This window comes from Cavia porcellus, unplaced genomic scaffold (assembly GCF_034190915.1).
Source record: "Cavia porcellus strain 051 isolate PalLab524CR breed Dunkin Hartley unplaced genomic scaffold, mCavPor4.1 scaffold_30, whole genome shotgun sequence".
NCBI lineage: Eukaryota > Metazoa > Chordata > Mammalia > Rodentia > Caviidae > Cavia > Cavia porcellus.
In genome coordinates, this window is record NW_026947513.1 from 16,710,968 (window position 1) to 16,737,210 (window position 26,243).

The 26,243-nt window shown below is 33.6% G+C and overlaps 1 protein-coding gene across 6 annotated transcripts in view; it reads right to left on the reverse strand.

The window, feature by feature from the left end:
• Arap2 (ArfGAP with RhoGAP domain, ankyrin repeat and PH domain 2) overlaps window positions 1–26,243 on the reverse strand; it is a 168,520-nt gene that overhangs the window by 41,984 nt on the left and 100,293 nt on the right. For 5 of the 6 annotated variants that reach the window (XM_063240678.1, XM_063240676.1, XM_063240675.1 and 2 more), the window contains 7 exons: window positions 17,926–18,089; window positions 13,884–14,096; window positions 10,908–11,013; window positions 7,210–7,357; window positions 5,573–5,641; window positions 3,142–3,216; window positions 335–452 (listed from right to left, as the gene is read on the reverse strand). In XM_063240678.1, the coding sequence (XP_063096748.1) occupies window positions 335–452; window positions 3,142–3,216; window positions 5,573–5,641; window positions 7,210–7,357; window positions 10,908–11,013; window positions 13,884–14,096; window positions 17,926–18,089 (893 nt within the window). The remainder of the gene's footprint in view (window positions 1–334; window positions 453–3,141; window positions 3,217–5,572; window positions 5,642–7,209; window positions 7,358–10,907; window positions 11,014–13,883; window positions 14,097–17,925; window positions 18,090–26,243) is intronic. The other variant, XM_063240677.1, reaches the window with a different exon arrangement.

Here is a 26,243-nt window from a genome sequence, read left to right on the forward strand (position 1 = left end):
GAATGGTGGTAGTGACACAGCATATTTTCAAAAATCCTACTGCTTGTCGTTATAAACAAAGGCCTTCTTTCATGAGACAAAAACACAGCTATCTAGCACTTCACACTTTATTTTTATAGTCAATACCTAAACTAACTATTTTGATGAATAAATTAATAGGAAAGTAACCCTGACTGATGGTAACATATAACATGTACTTAGAAGGGAATTTATAACAAGGAGCTAATAATTACAAAACATAAAATGTTAGTAATGACTTCTCTCCCCTCCTCAAATAACAATATTTCTTCAAACTGTAAAGACTTTAAAAATCCCTAACATGTAAATCACTCACCTAGCTCTTCATTTTCAATGACTTCAAATGTGGCCCATATATCACCTTTTGTAGGAACAATATTTTTTATTGCTAATATGTCATTGGTCAATTCTTCTGCTTCCATCACAGGAGATATCTGTAAAAAAAGGGAGTATGTTTTAACAATCTATGTTAGACAAAGAGCTGCCTTGTACTACAGCGGTAATACTCTCCATCTAACAATACCCCTCTTCCTCATATGGTAAAAACTACGTTCTCTAAGCAGTAGGAGATAGCATGTTCAGATCATCTCCATTATACTTAACATAATTTAATGTAAATACAAAGGGTTATTACACTATGGACATAATCAGGAAGGTCTTTCCCACTTGGTCAGAAAGGAAGGAAAGATGTTCCTAGTCACACACAGGCTTTCACCAGTCACAAAGAAAATAATCTCCTAGGAATAAAACTTTTCATATGTCAGTTCTATAATCAAGAGCACAAAGTGACTTGGTTTATTCAGACGGGGCCCTAAATTACACACAGTTGACCGCCTGCTGTCTCTCCTGCCAAATGGTCCTAGGGTTTCGATAGTCTGTGGTGTACACTGCCATGCCAAGTGACAGATGGTGGGATACCAGATCACGCGGGAGCCAGGATTTCAGGGCAGACTCAGCAGAGCCAGCCTGGGGCCCAGCTCCATGAGAGTGCGAAAGCCAAAGGTGGAGGCCACTGCAGAAGCAAACCACTTCTTCCAGGACTTTTGGGATTTCAGCTTAGCTTTTCTATTTGTTTGTTTGTTTTTTCAAATCTTCAGTGTGTGCTGCTTAAACTTTCTTTAGATAGAGTTTAGTAATAATGAGAAACAAGTTTTAAGCCTTAGCTTAAACTTGTTGCAAACGCAGCTGAACTCACATATCCTGTCCCAAAATTTCTTAGGAAAGGAAAGTGCTCATTTCCATTTCTACTCCCCCTTGTTACTAAGCCTATTAGACATACAGAGATAATAAAAACGTTTTTCACTGTAGGCAACTCACATGCTCTATGTTTTGTATTTCATGAAATTTAGGGTTTATTTAAGGAATATATTAAATGTAAAATAAAGTACATTTTTGTATTTAGAGAAGCTCAAAAAATGTAAGTTTTTAAAAATGTTAGCATCTGGGGAAAGTGGAGAATTCCAAACAAAAAGAACAATACATGGATCACTTTAATGTTGCTTTTGATCTACATTAATTTACAATTATTAAAAGAGGAGGTATTCTTCAAATATAGTAATTACTGAGAAAGAAAACTTGTGAAATAAGAGAGCAGAGTAGTGCCTTGGTTTGAAGCAGAAGATCCTCTGCTTCAGGAGAAACCCAAAGCTCCTATTAAAAACAATTAGAACTCCAGAATTAGGAAATCATTCCTCTGTGGAATGTATGGGTCAGTATTATAATCATCAAGATTTGGGAGGTGATGACCCAGGTTTCTATGTGGGCTTAAATTCTTTCAATTGTTAGTTTTCATTCTTATAAACGAGGATGTTATGTACTCCATCTATCTCCAAGAGATGAGGTAATGATCCACAGAGATAAATATAACTAAAAAGTTCTATAAAGTTTTAAGCACAAAAACAAATGTTACTGGTGATTTCTGAATAGTTTCTGTATATTTTAAGGAACATTTGGAGCTGTTCGTGGTGAGAATGTATAGTCTCACCTATATACATTTAAGAAAACGTGAGAACTTTGCTAAACTATAATTTCTGTTATAGTTCTGTAAGTGAGGTAAAAATAAAACATGCTTGTAAAGAGGTTATGTGTCAGAACAGTTAGATCATGTGCTTTAGTCATTTCTTCCAGCACTAGTAACTGACACATGCTGACTGATGGACCCTAGTTTCTCATCTGCCCTATGAACAAAATCACAGGTTTAATGTAAAAACTACGATGTGGACAAAGACTGGCCAAATAAATGCCTCCTAAAGGGTTTGATCATTGCCATAATATTTCAGCTCCAAGTAACAAGTAAGTTAGCTGGCACCATAGTCATAATATGTAAGCATCAGAAATATCTAAGGTAATAATTATATTTAACATAGATTTCAAAACCATATTATTTTGTGATTGGTTAGAGTTACATTTTAAAAAAATATAAGAAGTGAAAGCTGAATTTTCTTACATGGCAGCATATCTATTCTGCAGGCAGGAAAAGTAGTTTTATCAATTAAGAACATGAAATGCCGCAATTACTGTGCACAAGGCAAACTAATTACTGAATATAGTAGTATGAGAAGGATCTGTATTTTGTTTCAGCATGAAGGAGTGATACTCCCAAGAAAGAAAAAGGTTATCCAATATTTAATGAAATTAGAAGACAAATGTTAAAGTACAGAAAACAAGGGTGAGTAAATAATAATGATAATAATGATATCATGATAGTAATAGATATTTGTTAAATGTTTATTTGCTAAAGAATTTGACAAGCGTTTCACATGTGTGACTTTAATAAATCCTCACATCAATGATATAATGTGAAAACCGCAACCTTTCCTCACGTTATAAGTGAGAAGCCTGAGGCTGAGACAGGCCTAATTCGCCTAAACTTAAGAATTTACAAAGGGGAAAAGCAAGCAAAAGAGTTCAGGTAATTTTCCAGAAGCTACAGAAAACCCTAACCTTTCCAAGTGAGTAAAACATAAAAGTTCTGGAGAATATTGTTATGAAAATACAATCTTGTCATCAGTCATTTGTTCAAACTGGCAAATACAAGAAATATTGGAAAATTCAAAATATGCAAATTGATGTTAATACTTATGATGTCCAACAGCACTCTTCACAATCTTCTTTAGAACTCACCCGAATTATAATGCTACAGTCTGGTTCCTTCCTCTCTACGTATACTTCAATTAACAAATCTCCAGCCTGGGAAACCTAGAAAGGGCAGATGTGAAGATAGCACATACATCACTAAAATATATATATATATATATAGGACACCATGTGATTTAAAAATTGTCATCAAAGGGCTAAAATTAGTTAAATTCTCTTGTTAACAAGCATGATGTACTTATTTCAAGATAAGGTTAATGACAAGAAATCTACAGTAAGGTCACAACCACAATGTGACATTTTAAGTCTTGACCTGTTACTGAAATCTGAATACGCTACAGTGGAAATAAACTCTTTGAAAACAGAAGTCATACATGCTACCACCATGTACCTAACTAGATAAACAACATGAGGAGTCAAAATGAGACATATATAATTCTGCTCTAAATTGTAATGTATCCATGATGTCAATAACTACAGATAAATTAGGTTTTATTAAATTTTTAAGAAGATGATAAATTCCAAACATTGTGATTGAAGGATAAACTAGATCAGATCTATAATACAACTACAAATAGAGAAAGTGAACTTAGTAAAACAAAACAAAATAAATAACTGAGGTGTTAGAATAGTCAGACAATAAGGGTTTATTTTAATGACTTCTGACTAAGAATTTAAGAATCAGTATTTGGGTCATTATATCCCATAAGATTAAAAGAAGATACAAATCAGAAAATAAAAATAAAATTTTGAAAAATATTTTGAGTAGCTCTTTTCAGAAATTCAGTGTTACATAACTATTTACAAATAATGTTCATCTCCCAATATTTTTAAAATGATTATAAAGGAGAAGGAATCATTTTGCAGATAAATGTGGCTCATTATAAAACTGATGAGTAAATTTACGGGTAAAACATTAAAAAGTTACTTCGAAAAAGTGTTCATAATTATTCTGTCATCATAGGCATAGAAAAGATCGCTTCCAATTTTTCTTTCTCACTTTTGATGCTATGCAAAAATTCTAGGAAGAAAAAGATACAGTTGACATTTTTTGCTTTTCACTATGTTTGCATAAATAACTCTCTAGGAAGGACACATTTTAAAAATTAAAAAAAGCAAACACAAAGAACTCATAGAAAAGCCATAAAGAAAAACAGCCAAGAAATTCAGAGGAAAGACACAGACTGTTAGAAAAATTCTCAAGAGGAAAGCTTTGAATAATGAAAAACTCAAGCAAAAGAAACACTTTTTTTCAGATTCTTCTACTTTTCCATTTACTGTATGATCTAGAAACTAGTTTTTTTGTATTTTTTAGTGCATTTAAATGCATTCAAGATTCATTTCTTTGTTGAACTATGAATATAAAAGATAAAACATGCAAATGGATATTCATACTTTTCTAGTAACAACATAGATAATGCTGCCAAAAATTACCTCTCAGGCTCATATAACCCTTTATTTCAGGGTTATATGAGCCTCAAATAGTGAGAATTTAAAAGAACTGACAATGAACTACATTCTTACTTTCCTGAAATCTGCAGTAATGACTTTGGTTAAAATAGATGCAATAATAATAATAATGAATGGATGTCACAGTAATAGTACTGAGGAATATCGCAGTATCACAGTATTAGTACTATATCACAGTATTAGTACTGAGGAATTGAAGTGTTGCTTCATCTCCTTCATATGGAATTATAGTTCCAATGTTTTCTCTAATTAGTAGTAGGCATTTCAAGATTTAGGCAAATTTAGGGTCTGACTAATAAGGAGACATTATCTGACTGTAATTATAAACAGAGCAAATTTAACCCACTTCTATTATATACACTGAAACTTGAATTCACTATAATTTCTAGTTACTACACGATGATTAATGGTCAGCCTTAAGAGGTTCCAGTGAATATTCACCAAACAATGTAATGTACCATGGGAAAGCATAATGTGACCTGAAAACATACATGCCATATAGTATGACTGAGGAAAGCTAGACAGGATTTAGGAAAGATGACTTAAAAATTAGCTTGTATTACAAAGATCACATTAGAAAGACTCTCATTAATATAATCAGCTGAGAGCACACAAAGCAAAAGCATATAATAATTTATATTTTCAGAATCATGATGGAATCATTATGCTATCTGAATTTGCAATTTCTTCTAGTATTATTATCATTATTTTTTGGCTTTAAATGCTTCCTTTGAAACTCCCTAGCATTTTGAATAGGTTTTTAAAGTAAATCTTAATAAATGAAATCGTTTTCTGCTGTATTTAAAAAATTTTGTTAACATATTATGTACGGATGTATCAGGTTACAGAATCACATGAGTACTTCATCAAGGAGCTTTTTCCTCATTCTGCTTTCCTCTAATAGGAACTTAAAAATACAATGAGTATGTTTATTTACAAAGTTTTTTGTTTTTGTTTAATCTTTACAAATCTAACTATTACTACTCACTTGAGTGTCTTTCCACTTGGTAATAAAGCTATTTTCTATGTCCATTTGTTTGACTTGGTCTTCTTTAACCTGTTTAAAATATAATTTGGGACATTCTAATAATGTAGAGCACAAGGACTGATGATACTCATCCTCAATAACTCTTCAGGAATTTAAATCCTCAAAAGATAAAAATAAATAAGAATGGTCTTTTTTTCTTTTTTTTTTTTTTGGTAACAGGAATTGAACTCATGACCTTGCGCTTGCCAGGCAGGCGCTGTGCCACTGAGCTGCATCCTGAGTCCAAGAATGGCAATCTTAATCAGCATGGGACCACACAGCCGGGGCAGAAACAAAGTCAATGGAACAGAGTATCATAATGTTCAGAGCATGTGTATATGATCTTCCTTCAGGATGCGGCTTCCACATGGGGAAGCCCTATTGCTAAAGAGATTTAAACAAGCGAAGAGATTGATGATTGGTTTCAAAATTCTTATAGGTCGAGAATTATAACTCATTTCTCAAACCAAAATTTTTATTGAGTGCTTATAATCTTTAACGTCTAAGAAAAGATGGGTTGAACATAACTATGAAGATAATTGCTCAGTTTCTATTAACAGAATGGGACAAAATTAGAATATAAAGAGAGCATGTAAAGCCACACTTTTTTCTTTAGCAACAGATTATCGCAAGAAGTCGCTAATGATCAAAAACAGCAAACACATATACAAAGAAATAGAGAAGCGATCAAAGAGCGAAGGAAATCCAACAATCATGGTGTCCATTCTTCTATCAATTTCAGTAGAAACTGTATTTATTAAAATAGTTCTTTTGTATTCACTAATGAATCCTGTGATAAATTATCCTAATGAGAATGCAGATCTCTGCAGATGATGACCTTTTCCACTATTAACACTAACACATTTTGTTTCATCTGGTATACCTGTACCTTCAAAAAATAAGCAAATTTTTAAACATCATTTAGCGGACTGCCCATAAAGGTTACATAACAAACCTTACACACATAGAATTAATTACATGATAGAACTGAACCTTTGACATAGACCCAGAATATTCTAATCATGGGCCTATTTCCTATTTTCATTTACATAAACTATGAAAGCACTCTATTCTTACAGTTTATTGATAAAATATGAAAATATTAATTTCCCAAAATAGAAAATTTGAAAGTCAATTAATTAAAACAGTGTTAACTTCGTACAAACCATGGAATTATATTTCAGAGTTTTTCTAGTTAGAGGCGTAATTACATTAAAAAAGTTAAAATGCTTTCACAATTGTGGAATTTAAAAGCCTGGTATTTATTATTAAATTCGGTAAACTCACAACTTTTCACAGAAACATTTATGCATCCACACACTGAGAAGAAAACTCTACACACACAAAAGCCTTATAAATACAACTATTCTGTCCAACAAAAACCAGATGGTAAAAGAGCTTTAAAAGCAGATGAATTTAAATGAATGGCTATAGGTTAGAAAGCTGGTTATGTTTAAAAACTTCAAAAAAATTATCCATTATATTCTTCATTTCTAAATACAAGTAAATACAAATAACAACATCCTAAAACACGCATCTTTCTTTGCAAACAGTAACATCAAAACTATATTAACAAAGGCAGGATGTAAAATGCTTACCTCAAATATTTCAACATAATTATTAATTAAGTCCTCAATTACATTCACTTCTTCACTAGTTTGTCCCTTAGTTTGAAATAAACACGATGAAAACACCAAAGCCAAATTATGGGCATTCATGTGATTGATTTCTGAGCATTTCTGAACCCTGTGAGAGAAAAGCACAGTTCATCATGACACACTCCTATTGAAGATTTGATAGAACTGAACTATAAGCCAATATACTTGTTTATTATTTTTTTATGCAGACACATATTAAAGTCCTGTAACATAAAATGAAGAGTGGTGATTTAAACACACACACACACACACACACACACACACACACACACACACTCTCGGTGCTTTCTTCCAAGTGGCTTTGGAATCTGCCTAAAGATTTGAGAAAAAAGCTACAGTAAAGGAGAGATCAGTACAAGTCATGAAACAGTACTTGATGGTGACTTAGAGGGGAGGCTGGCCACATCTGTACGGTTACAGTCAGTGAAACCAGTTGTGGCCAAGGCATGACCAGGTGTGTCCTGAGTGGTATAAAATGTGACTCCTCGTGCTGCAGCATAAGACAGAACAGAAGGGGAGCAAAAGGCAGTGAGGGTGGATTGGTAGGTACATTGTATGGTTCTGAATTCCAGATTTGAGAGTTAGCTAAATTGTCCTTAAAGTGTACATCAGGTAAGAAAGAACACCTTGCAACAGGTATTTAGATGGTTATTCAGAAATGGATACTGTTACGTTTCAAAAAGCAAACTCTTCATTTAAAAACGCAACTTCACTTTTTATGGATCCAACTAAGAATGCCTTTTTAAAAGATGAGCAAATAGTACCTGACAAGGTGGCTCACCCCAGTAATTTCACGTATTTGGGAAGTTGATGCGGGAGGACTGCAAGTACAGCTCTGCTTGGAAAACTTGGGGAAACTGTCTCAGAATGAAACACGAAAAGGAACTGGGACATAGCTCAGTGGCAGAGACTTGGCTAGGATACGCAAGACCTTGGATTCCTGTCTCTAGTACCACAGAGAGAAGAGCAGATATGAACAAACAAGTCAACTTTTCTACCACTAAGCTATAACCAGGAGTCTTTCAAAAAACATTTAAAGTACAACAAACAAAAGTTCACAGTGATTAAAATTTTAAAATTCTACAGCTGTCACCCCAAGAAAAGTAAATTTACATCGTAAAAATGCAATAGATGAGAGAGTGAGTGGAAGTAGCTGAAAAGGGTCTCCATTTGTCATCCCCTGCTCCACTGCCTGTTTAATTAATTTGGAAATTTAAAAAACATTTATACACTAAAGCAGAGCACATATTCCATTAAAGCAATACAGCAAGACTAACCCAGGTAGTCTCCTGTGTAGACCCAATATAGATTCTGGTAGATATGAAAAAGTAAATATGATGGTAATATATATGATAATGTAAGAACTCCATAATGAAATGCAAAATTGCATGGCAGAGACAGAGCAAGCACAGGCATCATATATGATTTACAAGATGCAAAAGAAATTGGAATTTAATAAAGCAGGAATGTAGCAATTGCAGACACGTCTCTCAAATCTAGTTCTGTACTTTTATCACACTAGACTGCAAACTCCCCAAAATTTATCTCCATGTCTGCGCTGAAGCTAGACTCTCAGGTCCTCACAGTCAGGCACTCTTACTTTAATCACACTGCACTGCATTATAAATACCTCGTGAATGGAACTGAGTGAAAGTTATTAATGGCAGAAATTATTTTGTATCTAAATTAGGGATTGAATTAAATGCTACATCAACCTGACCTTAACTGAATTCACCTCTCAAACTTTTGATGACATTAACGAATATTACACCTTTCTTTAGAGTACTTCTGTAACATCAGTTCCATCTGGCAATCTTTATCCCATTTATTTTTAGTTTCCGAGACTGCTTTAACTACTGCAAGAAACTGGGTACAACATAGATTTTATTTTTCTTCCTTTACTTCTTGGTGCCCAAATGCATAATCAGCCTGTTCAGTCTCTTTTCACTGAAACCTCATCAGAAACCCAAAGAAAGTGTTCCCCACTTAGTTTCTCTGCCTCTCTCAATGTCTGATCACAGGGACTATTGAGCTAAATCAGATTTGAACAATCACTCATTACTTAGTGGGATAAAGTCCAAATGTGTTGGCATGAACTGAAAAGTCTCTCACAACCTTCAATCAGTTAACTATAAACAGTTTCAAGTACATGTCTTAATACTCATCTGTCCCAGAAGACAGATATTCAGATATTCTTTACTCTTTCTCTGTGTGTGTGTGTGTGTGTGTGTGTGTGTGCGTGTGCGCACGTCCAAGAGGGACAGAGGGGGAGAGGAAGAGAGGAAAAAAGGAGGGAGAGAAGGAGGAAGGGAGTCAGAGACACACACAGAGACAGTCTGTCTGTTTCCTACTCTGGTCTCCAGGCTGGTCTTTGACTGCTAGGCCCCAGTAAGTGTTGTTCCTGCTTTAGTCTTCCAAGTAACTGGAACTAAAACTGTACATTGTGTCTGCCTTTGTACCTTTTTTTTCCATGCCCCAGTTCACATTTCTTTTTAAATCTGAAGTATATAAACATTCCCTGGAATTCAAGCCACAGTGACTCACTCAGTCTCTCCTCTATAATTACATGCTTCATGCTAAAATTATCTATATTAAAATTTGCCCAGCAACTCATAAGACTATATTTGTGTGATACAATAGGAAAATCAGTTTTGCTGGGAATGCAACTTGGCAGTAGGACACCTACTTTGCATAGTCCCTAGCACCAAGGGGGAAAAAAAAACAGAAAATCATTTTATAATAATAAGACTTTATAATACTACATAAAAACTAGTGGTTGAAAAAGATAGAGAAAGGACAACATGTTGTGAAAGATTTCTAAACTAGATTTCAAGGAAGATATTTTTAGTAGACTTCAGCTTCATAGAAATTTATTCAAGGGAATATTTTATTCATACAGGGAGCTACAATATATTCCCTTAAGCAAAATTTATACCTTTAAAAGTTTATATGATAATTCTTGCTAAGATCAACATATACAAACCAAACTTCAGTTTTAACATAAAAGGTTATTTTTAAATATCCTCATCCTCCAAATGTCTCAATTCACCATTTTATTTGTTATCTCCTTCCAAGTACAAAGTGACCTTCATGCCCTAACATGGAAAATACTTTTAATTTTAAATATTTTCTCATTTGGTAAGTCTGATATCAAATATCAGGGGATAGATAAGACCTAAACTGATAGTGAAAAAATGAATGAACCAAAAGAAAACATTTAAAAACAGATTCTCTCAGAGAACTCTGATCATGCAGAATACAATAAATCACCCACTCACTATAATTGCATGCAACACATTTAAAAAATCTCTCTATTAAAATGCATCCCACATTCCACAGACATAGACTAGAGACTATATTTGTATAATGCAATGAAAAATAACCCCCTCCTTCTCCAACTTCTACCCAAGTGAGTTTTAAAATTCTCATACACTGGGTGCATCTGGGGATTTTTGATTATTTCTGATTCATTTAAATTCTCCAGTGCCATTTAATTGTGTGACTTTACAGAAAACTAAAGCAATAGACCTTACTATAATGATGAGACACAGTCACCTGAAGATCAACTACATAGTTTAAGAAAAATTATAATTCATTATGTGCCATGTTTGAAATGTCTATTTGAAGAATCCACCCACCTGTAAAGGTGTTCAATTATAGCTGCAAGAGTTGCTCGGTTGACCCCTGGAAGAGTACGTATAAATGCTCCATACTTTTTAATTCTTTCCTTCTCATCTTGTGTATCTAGAGGGAGGAAAAAAATCTTTAATCCTTTATATAATAAATCTGCCTTTTTAATGTGTTTTAAAATAACAGTTACAAGTATTACAAGAAGTGACAAAATGAGCTTTCAGTAGAAAATATAAAATAATTGCCTACAATTATAGGAGAGCTTTATTTACATAAATATTCCATGGCCCATATTCCATGAAAATGAGATGGGAAGGTTTATCTTCTACTTTGTAGACTAAAAATTTTTAACTTACTATGAATACATTCAACTAATTACTTAAAATGGAGAACAAACTGGAAAGCTAAGACAAAAGTATATTAACTCTGCCTATAAAGAGGTTTCATTACTTGGATTTGAAAATGACATTTCTGATCTTTTTTATTTATGAAATGAGGAAGATCTTCCCAAAACAATGAACTATCCTGCAGCTAAGAAATGTGTATTGCTCTCTGGTCCATGTGAATGGTCTTTTATCATTCTTGCTATCTTCAAATCTTTCAAGAAGTTCAGGAAGAATGGGAGAAGTTGCACAAAGGCCTTAACACAACGATCTAGACTTAGAAGTTAGTGGACCTATTTCATTGTGGCTAGAAATTAATTAGTCCATGAAGAGGAAAATGAGAAGGAATTTCCGTCCACTCTTTTAATCCCAGACAAAAAACTCACAGAGAAATTAGAGATAAGAATCCCTCAAAGTTCTAGACTCTAAAGGATGTGTGATGGTTGCTCATTCCTACTAAAGGAAATGAATGTTATTTCAAGGAAAAGTTTGTGATGACTTTGCAACTCAAAGGGAATGTACTTAAATACTTCTTTCAATTCTTGACTACTTTAGAAACTAAACTTTTTTTTTTTTCATTTCTTGCTTAACACTAGTATTCTATTTATATAGAGCCAATAATACAATAAAGATTCTTTAAAGGTTTTCAGACACCTGGATTTTGGGATTCCACAGATGTAAGAAACTCTGTGGCATATTTTTCAAGTACATCCCTATTCAAAACTGCAAGTGATACCTCTATGATGTTGATTTATCCTGCATAGGAGATCTACAAGTATAAACAGTTATCAATTTTAATGCTGTAGTTGATGACCCATAAAAGCAATTGAGGAAAATGGTCAAATTACATTAAAAATCTAAGAATTATTATTCCTAGTATAATCTAAACATTTGCCTTGATGTACTCCAGTTTACTGTTGTAGGAGTAACATTTTATTCAACAAAATGTAACTAATGCTGCTATAGTAAAAATGTCATACTAGTATATTTTTATGTTTCTTATAATAATAATATCAATATTTTGAAAATAAAGACAATCAATTGGAAAGCAAAATTCAGGAATTGTTTTGGGTAATAAAGAAAATACAATGAGCAATTTAACTGGCTCAGAACTCAGACAATTTAATAGTGTTCTTAAAAAAACAGACCATATACAAAAAATAGCTGGGGCATGCTATGATCAGGGGCACAGGACACAAGGGAGTTCTTCAATAAAGTCACCCAAGAATCATTGTTTATCCCTGTCAGAACCGTCAGAACCGACAGCAGACACTTCTAAAGTGTTTGGCTCAGTTACATTGGATCTAAAGGCAAAAGACATACAGGCTGTTCAGCCTCATATCCAAAGCTTTCTACAAGTACCTTCTCAAAGAATTCACACCAAAGTGAAAGGTCTTTTCTGACATATACACCTACCAGCTGCCACCTACCTCTTCTAGGTGGACTGATACCAGTAAAAACTTCTTGACATTTGAAGATTTCAGCAAAATCTTATTTGTTATATATTGTGGATAATCGACTTTACAATAAAGACAGAATGCAAGCCTTCTTAAAATAGAGATACTACATATAACTTTACAGCTATACATTATAACAAAATCACTGAGAAACAGAAATGAATGCTAAAGGGGAATCAGACCTGGACAGAGACATTTATCTAATTACACAACTTATATCTCAGGAAATTATTCAATCACATTTTGGGATTGCAATTAAGCTTACTGATTTGAAAAATACTTGGAAGCAACTAAAAGATGGTCTTCAGAATTAGGTAGTTAAACTATGAAAAGTTTTATTTAGGTAGTTCAATTATGAAAAGTTTTATTTTAATGATATTACTACTCTTTTAATATTGATACTGATAAAAGTCATTATAGGAATAATTTTCAAATTGTAGTTATTTTGTGATACGATTTCAAAATTAATACTTTCAAATATATTAACTGTATTTTAAAATGAACAAAATACTGTTAGTGAAAAAGCCTTTTTTTTAAAAAAAGAATAACAGTGCCAAAGTTAAAAGCCATTTTTAAATGACCTTAAAGCAGAATAAATTATAAAAAAGTGTAATTATAGTAAAAATCGAAGTTCAATTTTAAAAGCTAAAAGATTGAAAATTACCGTATAAAAATGGAGTTATATAGGAAATGTTTACAGATTCCTAAGAAAAAGAAAAATATTTTATGTAGACACATCACAAAAAGACTAATACAGGAAAATGAAACACATTTATTAGAGGAGACTAAATCCATTGTTCACATTTAGAAATCTTTATTGTAATGCTTAATGTTTCAGTATTACCTATTTAAAATTTATGCATATAGAATAGGTTTTCATATATTTAACATGACCAAAGAATGATTCACTAAACTACTTCTCTAGAATCATCTCTCAAGTTCTCTTCCTTTCATGGAATCTTCCTTTCATGGAATCTTCATTTCATGAAGAATGAGTAAAAAAAAAAAAAAAAATCTGTTATGTCTACCAAAGATGTAGATTAAATGACAGAGGAAAACCAATTTTCAGATTATCAAAGATTTAACACTTTAACAATCAAATCAGAAAGCAAACACCGGTTCTGTCCCACACCATATACTTTACCTAAGGCAGAGACCCAGTATGGATAGAGCTCCTTAGTGAGAAGCGCATCATCGATGTCGGAGAGAAAACTTTTCAGCACACCCGTCACATCTTCAAGCTGATGCTTTCCAGCCCTCAATTTAAAGCTTCGTGCATCCTTCTTGAAATTCTCCAGGAGTTCACTTATGTGCAAAGGATCACCATTCTTTTGGTAGATATACTTGCAACCCAAACCTTTGTTTAAAAAAAAAGTTTACATGAAAAAAGTCTCAATTCGAAATCTACTTTAAAAGAAAAAATTTTTGTGATGAGCAAGATGAAGATACCATTATCCTGGGCATGAGAGGCTTCCCACCATTAATGCTTAAAATGTGAACCAGATGAACAAACTGTTCCATCCTCAGCTTTTAGCCAGGCTCTGGCCAACAATTCCTCCAATTCTTAAACAGATTCGTTTGTAAATGTTCTTTTATGACAAGTAATTCCCAGTTACTGTCTCAGATACAAATTTGCCTCCATTCTGACAGAAGTACAGCTCTCTTTTAAAAAAAAAAAAAAATCCTAACCTTTCAGCCTTGTATTTGTGTATTAATTTCTTTCTGTTTTCACCCTGACCTGGTGTGATGATGATACAAAAATATTCCACTGGCCACTTCCACATTTCTTGCCCTTTTCCTTTCAAGACCAGGTTGAATTTCCTCTAAGTATGATCTCCACTGTTCCACATTCTCTCAACATACCATCTTCCTTCTGTGCCCAATTCCCAATCTTTTGGAAACACGGCCATCAAGAATTATTGATAACATCCTCCTAGATGCTTTTCAGCTTTTAACTAAAGAGAATTCCCTGCAGCATCTGACACACCACAAGAATCCCTGTTAGAATTCTTTTAATCTCATGGCTCTCATAATATCATGATCTCATATTTCTCTTTTTCTTCCCTGCCTCTGTGGCTACTTGCCAGCCTTCTCTTTATTCTGCTTATTTAATTTTTGTTAGTGATTCCTGGATTTCATCTGCTGTTCTCTTTTTTTGGCCACCATAGAAAATTCTCTGAGTGAATCCATCCGAACTCATCATTCCAAGTACTATACATACACTTTGACCTTGGTTTTAATTTTTAAAATTTCACACATGACACATCTATACATATGCATTTATCATGTGCACATTCACATCACTCATATCCTTATGGATAAACTGAAAAAACCCAAAGGAAGCAATTCTCTAGTTCCACCAGGCACCTCATCACTAAACCCCAGCATATTTATTTTGCTCCTTGACCTCAGTATATGGCATTGTCTTCTTGTCACATTGTAAGTCACAACATTTCTTCCTTAGCTCCCACACGAAAGAAAGAGCTGTCATTATTTTTCATGATCTCACTCTTGCCATGATCTTCTTTGCAGCCCGTATGCTATCACTTTGTGCACTTGCTTGTTCACTATGTTTTCACAACTCCCCACTCTCTTCTTGTGCAGTCTGAGAGTCCATCTGCATCACCGTGACAAAGTGATATAAAAGTACTATCTGCAAGTTTAAACACTGAGACACTACCTTCATATAGGACAAGGGATTTCACTGAGATAGCTGAAAAAAGTGCAGAGTTTGGCTTAAACTCCTCCCTACTGTATGCAGTTCTTCTCATACTAACCTCTGGCCATATTTTAACAAAACGAACTTCTCTGAAAAGCCTCCTTTTACTATCTCTGTCTGGGTAAGATTTACCACTATACTTATAGATATCGGTAGCAATCCTGAACCTCTTTATCACATAATTTTGTAAACTTGGGATGTTACTGCCTGCTCACTTATGTCTCTACTTCATAATTTTATAAACAAGGCAAGGATCCCTACAAGCCAAGGATTCCTATTCTGTGTATATAGCCAATAGCTATAAGTATCCCATGCAGGTGAACATAGTGGCCCATGTCTATAATTCCAGCACTGGAGAGGCTGAGGCAGGATTACTGAGAGTTTCAGAGAGTTTGTACTACACAGGCAGTTGAAGGCCCCCCTAAACTATGTAGTAAGACTCTGCCTCAAAAAAACAAAACAAAACAAAAATAACTCAATGTGTATTTGATACATGATTGATTATAGAAAGAGTAAATTCTACCGAAAAACAAAAAATGAATAACCAAAAAACAACCTGTGACTCTGTGTCTAAAATATCATGCTCCCAGTAAAGGGTAGTATCTGGTGTAGTATTCAAGTTTAGCAGTTAACTGAATAAAAATTTGAATGCAATTTTGTTCACATAAATTAAAATAACTTACCCTAAGTAGTAACTACTATACTTGATTTTAAAAAGTTACAACACTAAAAGCAGCACCTTAAACTTGTCGAGTTCAAACTACAACATGAAAAGCACAAATCATTGGCCTTTGGATTTTAACACACAGTCAGAATGTCCAAATTAATGACTACCATAAATACTGTAAGCGAAATACCTGCATCATGCAATCATGGGCAATTTCTAAAATTATATCAAATCTTCTTTTTTAATACATGACAATAACAATGAACCCCAAGTTCTAATCATACTGGCTTTATCACTTAAATGTACAAGTCAATGCACCTTGCATTAGAGTTATAAAGTAGTTATAATATATAATATTTATTTGAAAACAACCTAATGGTTAATCATTTTAAATTCAAATAAATACCATAAAGAAACTTCTAATTTCTCTAAGGAAATAATCAATTGGATACATTAGAACTACTCAAATTATTTTAATCATTTTCAGCTTAAGAAAACCCCTATGCTGTTATGAAATGTGACGTGTGAAAATTCCCAATGAGGTTATGTTCTTGCTAAAACATAATATATGTGCAAAAAGTAAAAGCATGTTAATACTGGATAACTGTAATCAATGAAAATGATAAGCTTCTATTTTCTCATTTTCAAATAAATTTCATTACAGCTGATAAGAAAATATAAACTTCTTGTCATAGCAAGGACCTTCCTAAACTAAGTCACATATGTGATCTGGTACATAATTTCAAGAAAGATGTAATATAAATACAATGAATCTTGACATTAATAATAACTGTATTTGGATTATATTTGAAGATATAAAAACACCATTCTCCTTAGAAGATATTAAAACACACATAGTACAAGCTTAATTCCAGAAAATGAGTGTTGTCAAGGTCTTGCTACTTGTGACATGTTCTTACATTCAGCACACTGTCAATCTTCCCTTCTAGAACAAAGATACATCTTCTTTTCAAATCAAAACACCCAAAGACTTCTCTTTTATAATACGAGAACAAAATAGTTAATACAGCTTCAAAAATACTGGATCACAAATTTACTCTTTTCCACATGTGTACTTTAAATGAATAGTATTTATCTGTAGGTCAAAAGGTAGAAAATATTTTAAGAATACAGTTAAGAAATACCTACTTTTAGAATCTGAAGATATATGTAACTAAGAATAAAATTGAAAAATATATAATAATTTGGAAATAAATAAGAAACAATATAAAATACTCTACCACATACAATTAAACAGACTATTTAAATGCACATTAAGTTGCTTTTACTTGCTATTTACTCATAAAATTATCTGATGCAGATAAACAAAAACTATTAAAATTAATAACTATGTTTCATAATAAAACATTTGACCAATAGCATGCTGAATGAAATAAATGCACATACGTGCCTAAAGAAATCAAATTCTCTTACATATTATTCCAAGTTTTATACTTCTAAACTCATGCTTAGCAGGTGAATTACTCTAGGTTTTACTCTAGACTTGGAACTTCTAAAGTCTTTACTGTATTTATGTACATTGTATGATATATTCTTTCAATACATTTTTAACATTTTCATACATATAGAGGATGAAGGAAATGGTAAAAATAAACTACACAGTTTAAGTGAGTTTTACTAGCAGAAGGAATGACATCAGCTGAGTACAGAGCATGCTCTTATTTTGTACAGGTATAATTATGGAAGGGCATTCATCAGTCCAGTGGCGGTGTCACTTGGAAACTGTAAAAAATGATCCTGTGAGTTCTAGAAGTTGAATAAAAACTCTGTGATACATACCATACTGTGTAACAAATGCTATACAGCTGTTCACAATAATGGGGACGTCATTTTTGCTGAGCTGCTGATCTTGTAATGCATTACCATCTGTACCTGCTGCTTTTTCAATTGCAGTATGCCAGACTGTGAAATCCAGCTTGGTATGCCCGTGGATGTATAACGTTCTGTTAGATTTAAAAAGCATTTCAAATTAGAATTTTTCTTTTAAAAAATTTCTTACTTCAAGACAGATTAGCCTTCGATTCACAAAAATACGATCCTGTCTCACCCAGCTGAAAGACCTTTCTGTTTTAGCTTCCACTCGCTACTAGCTCCCCGAGTCTGTGTCTTGCCTTGACAGTCACATCTCTCCCGGAATAAAGGGAGTTCCCCCTTCTTCACATGCCACCTCTTAACCCTCCAAATCTTTTATTCTGTTTCTGAATAACTACACTAAAACCATAAGGGTAACATCACCAGTAGCTTCTAATAGGTATTTCTGGCTTTTAGACCAAAAAAAATTAGAATCACTGATGATTTTATTTCTTGAAAAGTTACCCTCTGATTTGGCCTTTATGGCCCAATTGCTTTGGGATTTCTCTCATCTCTATCTACTTACTTGTTCAGCCTCAAGTCCACTTTCTCTTCCTGAAAAACGAAGTTGTGTGTGATCTTTGCACCCACAAAAAACTCCCTGGACTCTCCAGGTATATGTCATTGGGGCCGATGGTTTTGCCTCTCCTTTGCAAACTGGGAACTTCCAAAGCCCTATCTGCAGGTGGTAATTGCCTCTCTCCGCTCAGTTCTTGCTTTAAAAAGCAAGCGTACAGGAGCACCTCAAGTGCGAGAACTGCAGTTAGACCTTCCAAACGGAAACTTTAGCTTTGCCGCTGACTTGCTTTGTAACACTGGATAATTTACCAACTTGTCTGTGCCGCAGTTTGGTCACCACTGAACTGAGGATGACAGAAGAACCCAGCTGAGCACACAATACATATTAACAACGAATGAAAAGTACTTCTAATAAGTATTTTTGGGCACCTTCATCTTAATACACTACAAACTTGCCAAAAATTTCTCTCTTCTCATACCATACTGTTTCTGGCACCACAATCCTCCACTTAAGATGAACTCTAGAATAATTTCTTTGCCAATGAGCACCACAAATTCAGTCACAAAATTCTGCTGACTCTGATTCTCCAAAATACTTTCTCCTCACTGTCTTATTTCGGATCTCTATATTCTTCCTTGAGGTCACTAAGAGCTCTAACTGTATTTCTTTCTCAGTCTTCACCCCTTCTAGCTCCTACTCCTCCATATTATCAGACCAGTCTTCTGAAAAGCTAATGACATCACATATGGATCACTGTAAAAGTTGTTTATGAACTGGCCTGTATTTTGCTCTCCAAATGAATCTTCTATACCAAAGACACTCTTTTTTTTTTTTTTTTTAAAGAAAATCACATAAATATCTAACTTCTCCTTGGCTACAGCAGCACACCATAAAGGTAGCTTCCATGTGACATTCCCAGGGCCCCTGTCCCTTATCTCTTCTCCTGTTCCTCGTGGATTAAAAGTTTTCCTTTTTAACTCATCAATACATTTGCTATCTGTTAAACCATCTGTTGAATCCATATGTCTTAGCTACAAACTTTGCACAAGGAAGCAAGAAGTACTTCAGTCTCTGTAGACAACATATAGTGCCTGAAGGAGACGCCACCGCTGCCGTGCCACACTGTCCAGCGGTATCTAACTACCGCCTTTACTGACCACTGGGTCTGCAGTCGTCATCTGTTGCTCTCTCACATCCCCATCTGCTGTTTTTAGTTACCACATCACCGCAGCAACCCCAGCCTACAGGCTTGTGATTTTGTTATGAAGAATTCTGACACTTGTTCTAATACTTCTGCCATGTTTTAGGCTTTGATATATCTTACATCAACTGTTGCTCAAACACACTCTGTTGATAGGTATACTGAAGTAATGTATACCTGTAAAATGATGTATGTAAAATGATGTAATTCAATTTCCCTGAAAAATATTAACCTCCCATATTATATTCACTTAGTCAAAATTATAGCTTGCTGAATTCAAAAGTTTAGGTAAAAAAATAATGTTTTCATTTTTGTTTTTATTTACATATATTTTCATGTGATAATTAGGCTCTAAATATGACACAAAATCCTGAAAAGTGTTTACATATATATATATATATATATATATATGGTTTATATTTATAAATATAGGTATATATTTATACTTATTTATCTATTTATATGGTTTGTGAAAGAAATTCAAAATGCAATGGTACTCCTACAACACTAATATAATTCTGCCAGTGAATCCTGTAAACCTTTCAGACTTCATATTTTTTTCCCAGTCAGAAAAAATTCCCTGATGACAAGTTTAGCTGTCTTCTTGTGAACTAGTGAGATGTAGAGCAAGTAATGACAGGTTAACTCCCAAGTCAACTTGTCAGAGTGAATCCTAAAATATATTATCTACTGCAGTAGATGCCTGACATTTAATAGCATCAGTTCAACAACTTTTTTCTCTGATGCATATCTAAATTCTACATGGCAAATAAAGCATCGCGATACATTTTCAACATACATGCTGACCAACATGGTAACTGTAAGTTTTTCACATAATCAATTCACATGTCTGGATAGAAATTTCAAGGAAAGCTTCATATATATTCTGAAAATCTGAAAAGTTATTTTCACAAAGTACAGTAACAGAGAAATTAGTTATTGTGATTGCCCATTCCCCAAGCAAAAATTTCCACATATCTTTCAAAGTCATCTAAAGAAACATTCCTATTTGCTATAATCACCTGGGGTAGTCAATAAGACCTAGAAACCAAGTCCCAAGACTAATAAAAACAATTCCCTCAAAATTGCAATATAAGTGTCGACATATTTGAGCTTGGTCTATGGATAAGAACCAGAAAGAAGCCTCTTCACAAGAGAATCAGTAAGTGTATTTGACTGCATAAAAACAAACTTATTCATAAAGAACATTTTTAATACAACTTAAGAATAACGTACCACAAAAGTGATTGAAAAAGAAAATATCGTAAACATTTAAACAAAAATAAAAACTCCTGTCATCAAAAGAAATACACTTACAAGCCATGAAAAAGTAATTTGCAGAAAAAATTCAATTTGCTAATAAACACAAATAAATCTAAGAATGAAAGACATATATGAAACATATATTTATATAGACAGAAGAAACAGCAACATATCAAAAGTTGTCAAAGATTTAAAATGTCTGAGGTTTCTCAGTAAAGACTAAAACGAGATGAACACTGTGGTAAACTTGTTAAATATTCTGAAGGGAAACTTGGCAATATGCACTATGAGACTTAAAATACACTTGCCTAAGTTTTGACAAGTAATAGTAGTCACAGGCCCAACCACAAGCGCATAATTTGAAATGCAGATACAATTCCTGTTTCTTACCATATCTGTTTGGGCCTTTTCTCATGCATGCACACATGCATACCAAAACACATATTTACCAGAACACTTTAAAAAAAATCGGAAGCAAATTTAAAACCTAACAAGGGAAGTTAAGGGATTTACTATGCATACACAGATACATGGATTTTGTAACATTAGTAGAGAATACATAATTGAGTGTGCATGTAAATTTAGTTGTATCTTAATTGTCCATGGGTAAAAGACTGACATTTTATTATTTATAATGTGCATATAAAAAAGGTATTAAAAGCAAATGACATAAATCAAAGTTTTCACTGGTCTATTAAAGGGTATATACGGCAGCCTTCTAAATTTAGTCTGTTTTAAGCAGAGAATTGGAAATCTCTGCTATGCCTTTCATTTATGACTAGGAAACTAAGGACTCAAAAGAATTTACACAAGGCCCAAGGCTAGGATTGAATATTAAACGAGCTAAGAATGCAGTTTTTCTGGTCTTATTTGAAGGAATCTAGTACATCATTTGTTACGTGAAAAATTAAGAACCCTTTAAAGAGTTGATCCTCAGTATCAGAAGTGCTCATTGTAGAAGCAGAACTCTGATGTCACTTCGCCTTTGTCTTATCACAGGTACACAAAACAGGGCTTCCCAAACGACTTACCTAAAGGTTACATTATTGGAATAAACCCGGAAAATGATCCGCTGAAGCCACTCCTAACAGCAAATCTAAAGAGAACCTTTGGTCATGAACTTCATTCTTCCCACAATACTAGTTGCAAGCTAAATACCGAATCAAATTTCCCCATTAAGGACAAGACTGAACCTGATCACTCAATTTGATTTTTGGTTCTCATCCATTCTGGCTTGTGACCATAATCATGAAAAGAATTGTTTGTGATCCAAGGTACCAGTACCACTGCATTGCCTTTTTTAAAAAAGGAACAGTTTTCATTGTACGTTGGAAAGCATTATAGGGACACTGGAAATGTAATGGATATGACTTTGGAAGAGAATTTTGGAAATGTCCACCACATGTTTTCTCTATGCTGAGCTCAAAGTAAGAACACAACAAGCATGCTAGGAGGCATTTAGTCATTTAGTGGGAATTTTATTGATATAAAGTGATACTCAGTCAACAGAATTTTTAATGTAGTAACGTACTAATTTTGATTGTACAACTGAAAACATTTCAAAAATGCCTACTCTCTACAGAACAATTCCATCATTCATAAAATTGCCTAGTAACTCTGCAATAATTCACTTCTACCCATGAATTTAGGTCAAACGTGGTTGCTTTCCATTATTATTTATTAGTTTACCTATTTAGCTTTTCCTATAAAAGGAATCATACAATGTTACCCTTTCTATCTGGCTTCTTTAATTCACTGTAGTCTTTCTAAGATTCATTCATATTGTTGTTAAAACTGGTATGTATGAAATGTGATAAAACCAGGGCAAATGCTGCTGCCTGGTGTCATCTGACAGAAAGGCAGGCTCATAAAAGTATTTGTGTGCTGTCATCCACCTTATTCACTGCACCTGAAACCAGGTGACTTCTGGCTCTTCCCCGAAGTCAGACTCATCATGGAAGGAAGTATTTTCAGCTCACTCAGGACACTGAGGCAGCCCTGACAGGGTAATTAAAGGTGCTCATACAAGAGGACTCTCAGTACTGCTTCAGAAAGGGGCAAGAATGCAGTAAGTGTATTCAGAGCAAGGGGAGGATTCTGAGAGGGACTAATAACAATATGCCTTTTACTGCAATAATTTTTCAAAAATATAAACATTCACTGTGTTTCGCAATCTCATACATCCTTACTAATTTTTCAGTCTTCTTGTCCCGGCATGTATGACAACCAAAAGCTGACATCTCCATATATAATTATGTAATTGCATGTTGTTCTTCTGGTTCTCTCACTTTTTAATTTATATGTTCTGAAGTTTAGTTATTAGGCACATATGTACTTAAGACTGATAGGTCTTCTTGAAAATGGACACCTTCATTACTAGGAAATGTCTCACGTTTTCTCTGATAACACAGCTTGTCCTGAAATCTACTCTGATACATTATTAATATGGGTGCTTCAGCATACATATGATCTGGATGTTTCTCTTTTATTATAAACAAGCTTTGCCTTTAAGTTTAAAGTATATTTCTTTGCAAAGTTATATGCTATGTCCTACTTTTAAAAAATATATCCTGCCAATCTTGCCTTATAACTAAAAATACAGAGGATGCTTAAAAGAGAAACTTATTACAGCGAAAGACATTGCCAAGTATGAAGGGTAAGTGTGTCCAAACTGAGGAAAAGTATTTCATATTCTGAAAACTATGAGATTGGTAAATGGTAATACATCTTTTACTATAACAAAAATTTTGTACCACATTTTTAACCATCTTATAGCTTCAGAATATTAATATTCAATGCCGTGGCTATGACTACCTGCAGATAAAGTCAAGGCTATCTGAAGCTTGCCTTATTTTCTCCTCTTCTCTGGACAAAAAAAAAATTCTGAATATTTAAAAACACAAAGTCTGAAAACAGTTGCTTCAAATGCTTTGTCCAGTTTTCTCAGTTCTCTAAATAGGGAGTCATGAACCATGCCAATTATTCATTCTTGGCCAGAAATGAGACTCCGGTACACTATAGTTTAGCACTGCACCCCTATCATCTACATTTTAGTTTTAAGAGATGAAGTATTTATAGTTTTATCTTGTCAAATAAGGAACTGAAACAGAGATGGAATTTTAGGTAGAAATAGTCAAATATCTATTACTGGAAAATGCACAGATGCATAGATTGTCTCACAGGAATAACAAAGTAGGAGATATTATACAGTTAATTCTGAAGACAGAGATTTAGTGAATAGTCCCAAAGATTTAAGAAAAGTTCCACTTTTTTTACTCATCTCTACGTGATATCAAAGACACACAGGTGAGATGTGACAGTCCTGTTACAAATATGCTCCAAGCTTTTATTGGTGCTCCTCTGACTCTATAATGAAAACAAATCCATACTTCTAACAGTAATTTTTAGTATATTTTAATGTTTAAAAAGTAATCCTTCTGTGCCCCTATAAAAGACTTATAATTATCACTAGAACAAGTTAAGATGTGAATTAACTTTGATAAAAATGTAACATGGTGTCTATTTACCTTCTGAAGCCTTTAGGCTCAAGCTTTATCTTTAAACGTTAAGGCTAAGGCCAACTTGGATGAAAGTTCATCCGATTTCTCTGAACTGACTGTTTCTATCTTTTAGAATACTTGGTCTCTCCCTCTTTCATTTCTTCCTATTGAAATCCTACCTCCCGTCCTAGACTCAGTTTAACATACTCCTTTAAAACAATAACAAAAAGTCCTGATTCCACATCTTGACAAGATCTTCTTATTCTGTTGTATATTTTTCTCCATAACCTGGTATACATAGAGATGCTGAATTCAAACAAATTTTGAAGCAAATAATATATACAAATAATATATATACCCTTTTTGTTAAGGTCCTACACATTCTCTTCCTTATGATTTTCTTTAAAAATCACTTTGTAAATTTGCCTTTGTGGGAAGAGGTGAAAATCTCTTGTTTGCCTTGGCAATGCTCAAATTAAACCATCTCTGAGAATTAAATCATCAGAAAGTTACAAAAGCAGTCAAGCTGATATTATGAGCAATTGGCTACTGTTTAATTTGCAATTATATGCACAATTTAGAAACCACTTTAAGATAATTCAGCCTCAGGAGGATTGCTAACATATCAGCTAATATAAAACACAATTCAAGGGAGGAAAAAAGGTCATATGGAATGAGAAGATACAAAATAAAGAATCATAAATTTGGGACACTAATCTCCCAAAATGAGAAAAGTAGTCTCTTCCATAATAGTGGAATAGTTCGATAAAATGTTTATTCTCTTATGTTAGCTTTCTTGTGTCTAGAATTTGCAATTAAAACTGAAGTGCAGTCAGCCTTGGGAGCCATTCAAGTGTGATGTGTTTTACTAAAGGTCAAGGAAAGAATCTAAAGCAAAAAGACAAAACCACCACCACAACAAACACATCATTTTTCCTATTTCTAATAACACAGCTATTCATGATTATGTTTATATAAGCAACAGTCTCCCCAAAAGAGTTTAATAACAGGTGTGAACTGTGGAATGTGGTGTGCAGCTATGGAATGTCAAGGGTGGAGCACACACAGTTTATTATTAGAGATACATGGAGCCTGTGAGTGAAATTACAATTTTCAAATTGTGAGAAAAGGATGTTATAATCCATTGAACATTTTAGCCAAGGGGAAGATATGCTCTACTGTCCAAGAAAATTCCTAATAACCTTCTGGTCCTGAATGATCATGAACTTACAACAGATACTCAAATTTTTTAACAAAACAATCCTGATTAAGGCTTAAACACAAAGCAGAGAATCTTCAGTCCGAATAACAGCAACAAACAGCATGCCAGAAACCCTTAAGTGTAATAAAGAAAGATTTATTTTCCAAAAATAATAATTTTTTAAAGAATACAAAGGATATATTTTAAAGCAACACCATCTGGAACACCTTCTGGTTAGAGTAAAAATGCTGTGTGTGTGAAAAATATTTTGCAATATTTTTCTGTCTTAAAACATTCATGCTCTCATAGTGAGGAAATAACCATGAACATTCAAATATTTATTTAACTCAGACTATATACAGTGGATGATTATCAATTATGGACCTTTCCAGTAGAGGAAATTCTTTCTTCTTGCTTTTAATATATATTCTTTTAGCATTTTAATCAAAAGTAGACAAGGACAGAGAAAAATGTGAAATTATTTCATTGAATTTATTAGATTTTTATTGAAACCGATGCAAAAATAATAAAAGTTAGAATCTATAGCTGATTATGTTTCTC